The sequence below is a fragment of the Salmo salar genome, chromosome 02, assembly GCF_965601325.2.
Source record: "Salmo salar chromosome 02, fSalSal1, whole genome shotgun sequence".
NCBI classification, from domain to species: Eukaryota; Metazoa; Chordata; class Actinopteri; order Salmoniformes; family Salmonidae; genus Salmo; species Salmo salar.
The window spans coordinates 86,669,617-86,678,736 of NC_138292.1; the positions used below are offsets into that span (position 1 = coordinate 86,669,617).

Below are 9,120 nucleotides of genomic sequence, written 5' to 3' on the forward strand. Positions count from 1 at the left end.
TAGTCTATTTATCAATTAGGTCTAATACATGTACCTGCGCATGTTGATTTTGTCCATCCATACCAGACGCGATCAGGACACGCAGGTTGAAATATCAAAATGAACTCTGAACCAAGTACATGAATTTGGGGACAGGTCAAAAAGCATTCATGGCAATTTAGCTTGTTAGCTTGCTGTTGCTGGCTAATTTGTCCTGTGATATAGACATTGGGTTGTTATGTTATCTGAAGTGCACAAGGTCCTCGTGTCTTACAATGAATCCATGATTGCATGGCCACACCTCCAACTCAATCATCAAGTTTGTAGACGACACAACAGTGAATGGCCTGATTACCAACAATGACGAAACAGCCTACAGGGAGGAGGTGAGGGCCCTGGCAGAGTGGTGCCAAGAAAATAACCTCTCCCTCAACGTCAACAAAAACAAAAGAGCTGATCGTGGACTTCAGGAGACCAGCCTCAGTGGAGAAGGTGAAAAGCTTCAAGTTCCTTGGCGTACACATCCCTGACAATCTGAACATGGTCCATCCACACAGTGTGGTTAAGAAGGAGCAACAGTTCCTCTTCAACCTCAGGAGGCTGAAGAAATGTGGCTTGGCCCCTAAGACCCTCACAAACTTATACAGATATGCCATTGAGAGCATCCTGTCAGTCTGTATCACCGCCTGGTACAGCAACTGCACCAAACAGCTTCTATCTCAAGGCCATCAGACTTTTAAATAGTCATCACTGGCCGGCCTCCACCCAGTACCCTACACTGAACTTAGTCACTGTCACTAGCTGGCTGCCGCCCGGTGTGCTGCTGCCATATTTACATAGACATGGAATCACTGGTCAATTTAATAATGCTTACATACTGTTGTACACACTTCATATGTATATACAGTTCGCCTTGTTTTCCTCTAGCTATTCTCCAGTTTGCTCCCAGCTGCTTTCATAGAACGTTGATCACTGTTAAACCATGGTGCAGATTGTTTGTTTGACAGAATGAAAATGACATTTCCTTAAATGCAGTCAGATACGTGTTTTAAATGAAATAAAATGCACTTTTCTCTCAACTGCGTTACCAACTCCAGTCAGCAGATGGAGATGAGCGTCTTTCAGGCGTTAATGCTGTGTGAGGTATCATTTAGTGGACGGGACGTTTCTTCAACAACAACAACAGCTAGTCAGACACCTCGGTAGCTTGCTCGCCAACATAACCGAAACATTGAAGCTCTTTAGACTGTCTCAGTGTTTTAAAAACAGTTTTGTCGTTTAGCTAGTTACCTTATTTAATGTTATATGTACATTGTTAGTCAGTTAGCTGGCTTGATAAGTTAGCCTAGCACTAGGCTAGTCGCTAATGCTAGCTAGCTAACATCCCTGACCATGAGTTCACTAAGCTACTCTCCTCCTGCTAAAGAAGAAGCGGTCTGCTGGACGGAGAATAAGGCTCCAGAGGGTATATGGCTGAACATTGTCGTGAAAGAGGAGAAAGAAGAGGAGGATGTCACAGTTAAAAAACAAGTAAAGGTTGAGGCTGTTCCCGTGAAAGAAGAAGAGGAAGACGTTACTGTGAAAGAAGAGGAAGACACGTTCAGAGTGAAAGAGGAGGAGGAAGAGCAAGAGGAGGATGCAGGGGAGGAGGGGGAGATGACTGTCACATTGAAAGAAGAAGACGAGGAGGAGACAGAAGATCTGATTGAGACCAGTAAGTACTATCTTAATAACAGGATCACAACCTCTGTTAAACCAATAATGGACGGAAGAAGCCTGACGTTACTCAATATAGTCCAAGGACCAGACATGTTCTGCTTTGAGGCGAACTGGCTCCAAAACAGACAAATACTACATCTAATGTGAATCGATTCTCAATTGTGGTCCAGAAACCTAAATCTCTCTACTTTCATATCTCATCAAAAATAATTTCACAAATATACTCTTACTGCACACTGTTCTAACTGGTTTTAACACAGTTGCAGCCGACAGTGTTTTTCAGCGACAACACCTTTGTGGCGTCCGTATTCCGTTTACACACAGGTGTTAGGAGTCGCTGATAGCTAATTAGTCCAGGTATGCCTCTGTCTATCATCTGTCTTCCATCTGTTTTCCTCAAACACGCTGTAACATGGAAATATGGACATGTCAAAATGCTGACTTTGGTCATTCTAGCAAGCTTTTATTCATATAAAAAATGTATTGAATTCTCCATGTGGTCTATATTAAAAGGGCACTTCATTTAATATAACAGGCTTTTAGAATTCAATATTGGTGCACAATTTCTACTTAAAATATCAAAGGGACGCAAAAGGCAGTCTTCTGGTGGAAGGACCCTGTTAGAGTGCCCATTGTTGTTCTTTTCATCTGCTGCCATCACCTCATGTTTCAGCAAGATAATGCCCCATGTCTCAAGGATCTGGAAACAATTCCTGGAAGCTGAACATGTCCGGTTCATCCATGTACTGCAGACTCACTAGACATGTCACCCGTTGAGCATGTTTGGGATGTTCTGGATCGACATGTACGACAGCGTGTTCCAGTTCCCACCAATATCCAGCATCTTCGCACAGCCATTGAAGAGGAGTGGGACAACCTTCCACATCAACTCTATGTGAAGGAGATGTCACGCTGCATGAGGAAAATGGTGGTCACACCAGATACCGACTGGTTTTCTGATCCTTTCCCCCCATGTTCAATCCATTTTTATTGGTGGAGGGCCTTTCCCCCCATGTTCAATCCATTTTTATTGGTGGGGGGCCTTTCCCCCCCATGTTCAATCCATTTTTATTGGTGGAGGGCCTTTCCCCCCATGTTCAATCCATTTTTATTGGTGGGGGGCCTTTCCCCCCCATGTTCAATCCATTTTTATTGGTGGAGGGCCTTTCCCCCCCATGTTCAATCCATTTTTATTGGTGGAGGGCCTTTCCCCCCATGTTCAATCCATTTTTATTGGTGGAGGGCCTATCCCCTCCATGTTCAATCCATTTTTATTGGTGGAGGGCCTTTCATCCCCATGTTCAATCCATTTTATTGGTGGAGGGCCTTTCATCCCCATGTTCAATCCATTTTATTGGTGGAGGGCCTCCCCAAGAATAATCATCAGAGATTTCTTGATTAATTTCTTCCCCGCCATCCAAGTAGTTTTCGTTCAGATTTGGTAAGTTAGACACACTCTCACTGTGGACGTCAAGTAGACCAGAGTAGACTGATATGACTGCTGTTCTTCATTCACAATTGGTGATTAAATAATTATTTTCCCCTCGCTCATCAACTCACCCGTTCTCCCCCTTTCTCCCCCACGATACTTTACTTCATTCATTTAATCCGTTGTTCTACGTCTGAATAGAGGTTAGGTTCAGTTTGGAAGAAATTATTGGGGATGATTATCAACTAGTCACGTCCCTTTAACCTGTCAGGAGGAGGAGAGGAGCTATTGATTACCACCAGTAAGTACTATCTGAATAACAGGAACCTCTGTTAGCCCAATAATGGACTTTAACCTGTCAGGAGAAGGAGAGGAGCTATTGATTACCACCAGTAAGTACTACCTGAATAACAGGAACCTCTGTTAGCCCAATAATGGACTTTAACCTGTCAGGAGGAGGAGAGGAGCTATTGATTACCACCAGTAAGTACTATCTGAATAACAGGAACCTCTGTTAGCCCAATAATGGACTTTAACCTGTCAGGAGAAGGAGAGGAGCAGGGGCTATTTTCAGGAGATGGACTGGGGGACGGGATGGGGGGAAACCAATTCAATAAAATGACATGCCCTCCTCAAAGTGGGTAAATGATATGCCCTCCTCAAAGTGGGTAACGCCAGTTCTGTTAGTGAAATTAAGATTGTAACAATGACAGTGCATCATATAGACTTATTGAGGGAAAATCAAGGACTGAAGAGGGGCATGAATACAAAAAATGGCAAAGTAATACTTTTTTTTAAATTCATGAGGTGATTGGGGGACTTGATAGTATAACAATAGTAGTAATAATAATAATAATAATAATAATGTATTTTATACAACACTTTTCATCACAAAGACAATCTCAGACTGTAAAAACTGTCAAAACTAACAAAACACATGTAGAGATCTGGCAGGTCTTGGTGATGGTCTTCCACAGCTTTAGATGATAAGGTGTTGTTCAGCCAGGCAGTTCAGAAAGGCTGGGCAGTAGTTTAAAAGGAGGGAGCAGCGATGTCACAGAGGGAGCAGCGATGTCACAGAGGGAGCAGCGATGTCACAGAGGGAGCAGCGACGTCACAGAGGGAGCAGCGACATCACAGAGGGAGCAGCGACGTCACAGAGGGAGCAGCGACGTCACAGAGGGAGCAGCGATGTCACAGAGGGAGCAGCGACGTCACAGAGGGAGCAGCGACGTCACAGAGGGAGCAGCGACGTCACAGAGGGAGCAGCGACGTCACAGAGGGAGCAGCGACGTCACAGAGGGAGCAGCGACGTCACAGAGGGAGCAGCGATGTCAGTCAGTTACTCAAACCGGAGCTCTTCACCAGGCTCCTCCTCTAACATGGAGCCAGTTTTATCATGTAGAAGCTTTATTCAGGTCTCTATTAAGTATTTAACTAAATAATCTGTTTGTCATTGGCAGGAGAAAGACCAGACTCTCACTCTGACAGCAGAAAGAATCCTTCAGGAGGACCAGACCCAGTGACACACAAACCAGCGAGACAACACCACTCCCTATCATGGGCCCTAAAACAGCATGAGAGGACACACACAGGGGAAAAGCCTTTCCAATGTTCCCACTGTGGAAAGCGTTTTGCCCGCTTAAGGAGCCTGAAGGAGCATGAGAGGACACACACAGGGGAAAATCTTTTCCAATGTTCCCACTGTGGAAAGCGTTTTACCCGCTTAATGAGCCTGAAGGAGCATGAGAGGATACACACAGGGGAAAAGCCTTTCCAATGTTCCAAGTGTGAACAGAGTTTTACCCGCTTAAGGAACCTGAAGAGGCATGAGAAGATACACACAGGGGAAATAATTTCCAATGTTCCCAGTGTGGAAATAGTTTTATCAATTTAAGACATCTGAATAAGCATGAACTTACCAGTGCTGTCATTGTGGAGAGACATTTTCCCAGTCAGAGGACCTGAAATCACATCAGAGAATAGAGAGACTGTGTTCTGACTTATGTTTTTGACCTGATAATTTAGGTGTTTGTTTATACCACATGAAATCATATTGTTTATATGAAATCATTAACAAAACAGACCTACTTTTGTTTAAGTTTTCATCTGGAGATGATAAATACTATACAATGTGTTTTGATTATGAACTTTAATCCATTGCATACCCTCTAATATTGTTCATTATGTTTTTGGGATATTGCTAAATGTTGATGATATTGCTAAATGTTGATGAATGGAGTTTGCATTTCTTGATTCTAACCTTAAACCTCTTGAATTTGATGTGATCTGGTTTTTCACTAAATGAATTGTATTACATGATTTAGATATTGCACCATGTAAATTATTGAATAGATTAATAGAATGTGCATTTCTTGATTTTGAACTTTGAAACCTCTTGAATTTTGTCGTTCTGTTTCATTGAGTTAATTTGTTTACTAGTCATCAAGCTAAAGGACTATGACAATGTGATGCCGTTTTTATAACAACATTGATAAGTTGTTTACATGAAAAACATGAGTGTTCCCATCAATGTTATACCACTAGTTAGAAGCAGTATAGAGCTAGTTGTTTATTTTGATATTATCTGTTTGTTTGACTGAATGAATCAGAATTTGCATTGAATACAGATGTGTAGTAGATGAAGTTTATTTTAAATTCTCACTAATCGATCAGCAAAAACGTGTCTGTCAGTCTCAATATAATATTAAACTTTCGAAAGAAATGAAAAATAAAAAGTAGAATAAGGCTCCATGGAAGCTAGTACATTAGAATAAGGCTCCATGGTAGCTAATACATTAGAATATAATAAGGCTCCATGGTAGCTAATACATTAGAATAAGGCTCCATGGTAGCTAATACATTAGAATAGAATAAGGCTCCATGGTAGCTAATACATTAGAATAGAATAAGGCTCCATGGTAGCTAATACATTAGAATAGAATAAGGCTCCATGGTAGCTAATACATTAGAATAGAATAAGGCTCCATGGTACCTAATACATTAGAATAGAATAAGGCTCCATGGTACCTAATACATTAGAATAGAATAAGGTCCATGGTAGCTAATACATTAGAATAGAATAAGGTCCATGGTAGCTAATTCATTAGAATAGAATAAGGTCCATGGTAGCTAATACATTAGAATAGATTAAGGCTCCATGGTAGCTAATACATTAGAATAGAATAAGGCTCCATGGTAGCTAATACATTAGAATAGAATAAGGTCCATGGTAGCTAATACATTAGAATAGATTAAGGCTCCATGGTAGCTAATACATTAGAATAGAATAAGGCTCCATGGTAGCTAATACATTAGAATAGAATAAGGTCCATGGTAGCTAATACATTAGAATAGAATAAGGCTCCATGGTAGCTAATACATTAGAATATAATAAGGCTCCATGGTAGCTATTACATTAGAATAAGGCACCATGGTAGCTAGTACATTAGAATAGAATAAGGCACCATGGTAGCTAATACATTAGAATAGAATAAGGTCCATGGTAGCTAATACATTAGAATAGAATAAGGAACCATGGTAGCTAATACATTAGAATAGAATAAGGCTCCATGGTAGCTAATACATTAGAATAGAATAAGGCTCCATGGTAGCTAATACATTAGAATAGAATAAGGCTCCATGGTACCTAATACATTAGAATAGAATAAGGTCCATGGTAGCTAATACATTAGAATAGAATAAGGCTCCATGGTAGCTAATACATTAGAATAGAATAAGGTCCATGGTAGCTAATACATTAGAATAGAATAAGGCACCATGGTAGCTAATACATTAGAATAGAATAAGGCTCCATGGTAGCTAATACATTAGAATATAATAAGGCTCCATGGTAGCTAATACATTAGAATAGAATAAGGCTCCATGGTAGCTAATACATTAGAATAAGGCTCCATGGTAGCTAATACATTACAATATAATAAGGCTACATGGTAGCTAATACATTAGAATAGAATAAGGCACCATGGTAGCTAATACATTAGAATAAGGCACCATGGTAGATAATACATTAGAATAAGGCTCCATGGTAGCTAATACATTAGAATAGAATAAGGCTCCATGGTAGCTAATACATTAGAATATAATAAGGCTCCATGGTAGCTAATACAATAGAATAGAATAAGGCTCCATGGTAGCTAATACATTAGAATAAGGCTCCATGGTAGCTAATACATTAGAATAGAATAAGGCTCCATGGTAGCTAATACATGAGAATAGAATAAGGCACCATGGTAGCTAATACATTAGAATAAGGCTCCATGGTAGCTAATACATTAGAATAGAATAAGGCACCATGGTAGATAATACATTAGTAAATAATAAGGCACCATGGTAGCTAATACATTATAATAGAATAAGACTCCATGGTACCTAATACATTAGAATATAATAAGGCTCCATGGTAGCTAATACATTATAATAAGCCTCCATGGTAGCTAATATGTTAGAATAGAATAAGGCTCCATGGTAGCTAATACATTAGAATATAATAACGCTCCTTGGTAGTGTAACCGATGTGAAATGGCTAGTTAGTTAGCGGCTGTGCGCGCTAATAGCGTTTCAATCAGTGACGTCACTCGCTCTGAGACTTAAAGTAGGGTTTCCCCTTGCATTGCAAGGGCCGCGGCTTTTGTGGCGCGATGGGTAACGATGCTTCGTGGGGGTGTCAGTTGTTGATTTGTGCAAGGGTCCCTGGTTCGAGCCCAGGTTGGGGCGAAGAAAGGGACGGAACCTACACTGTTACAGTAGCTAAAACAGTAGATAGAATAAGGCTCCATGGTAGCTAATACATTAGAATAAGGCTCCATGGTAGCTAATACATTAGAATAGAATAAGGATCCATGGTACCTAATACATTAGAATAGAATAAGGCTCCATGGTAGCTAATACATTAGAATAGAATAAGGCTCCATGGTACCTAATACATTAGAATAGAATAAGGCTCCATGGTAGCTAATACATTAGAATAGAATAAGGCTCCATGGTAGCTAATACATTAGAATAGAATAAGGCTCCATGGAAGCTAATACATTAGAATAAGGCTCCATGGTAGCTTATACATTAGAATAAGGCATCATGGTAGCTAATACATTAGAATAGAATAAAGAACCATTGTAACTAATACATTATAATAGAATAAGGCTCCATGGTAGCTAATACAGTAGAATAAGGCACCATGGAGCTAATACATTAGAATAAGGCTCCATGGTAGCTAATACATTAGACAATAATAAGTTACCATAATTGTATCCTATACTGACTAGTCTTTTTACCCAATTTAAAACAAAACTTCACATCTACTACACATCTGTATTCAATCTAAATTCAATCTAAACTAGCTCTATACTGCTTTTCATAGTGGTATAGCATTGATGGGAACACTCATATTTTTTATGTCAACAACTTATCAATGTTGTTATAAAAACGCCATCACATTTTCATAGTCCTTTTCATAGTCCACATTTTCATAGTCCTTTCATAGTCCACATTTTCATAGTCCAACTGGTGCTGTTGCTAATTTGTCCTGGGATATAAACATTGGGTTGTTACGTTATCTAAAATGCACAAGGTCCTCTTGTCCTTCAATGAATCCATAATTGCATGGCCACGCCTCCAACTCAATCATCAAGTTTGTAGACAACACAACAGTGATTGGCCTGATTACCAACAATGACGAAACAGCCTACAGGGAGGAGGTGAGGGCCCTGGCGGAGTGGTGCCAAGAAAATAACCTCTCCCTCAAAATTAACTAAAACAAAGGAGCTGATCGTGGACTTCAGGAGACCAGCCGCAGTGGAGAAGGTGAAAAGCTTCAAGTTCCTTGGCGTACACATCCCTGACAATCTGAACATGGTCCATCCACACAGTGTGGTGAAGAAGGAGCAACAGTTCCTCTTCAACCTCAGGAGGCTGAAGAAATGTGGCTTGGCCCCTAAGACCCTCACAAACTTATACAGATATGCCATTGACAG

The 9,120-nt window shown here is 40.4% G+C and overlaps 1 protein-coding gene across 1 annotated transcript; it reads left to right on the forward strand.

Moving 5' to 3' along the window:
- Nucleotides 1–1,132: 1,132 nt before the first annotated feature.
- On the forward strand, nt 1,133–5,758 carry LOC106562516 (uncharacterized). The gene is made up of 2 exons (XM_014127436.3): nt 1,133–1,693; nt 4,591–5,758. The coding sequence occupies exons 1-2, from the start codon at nt 1,372–1,374 to the stop codon at nt 5,022–5,024; spliced, it is 756 nt and encodes a 251-aa protein (XP_013982911.1). The 5' UTR covers nt 1,133–1,371; the 3' UTR covers nt 5,025–5,758.
- Nucleotides 5,759–9,120: the final 3,362 nt, after the last annotated feature.

Excerpts from the sequence above, each read along its gene's own strand:
- LOC106562516 (XM_014127436.3), top strand. The coding sequence starts at position 1,372 with ATGAGTTCACTAAGCTACTCTCCTCCTGCTAAAGAAGAAGCGGTCTGC. Across the intron at positions 1,694-4,590 it reads AGAAGATCTGATTGAGACCA|GAGAAAGACCAGACTCTCAC; the intron begins GTAAGTACTATC and ends TGTCATTGGCAG.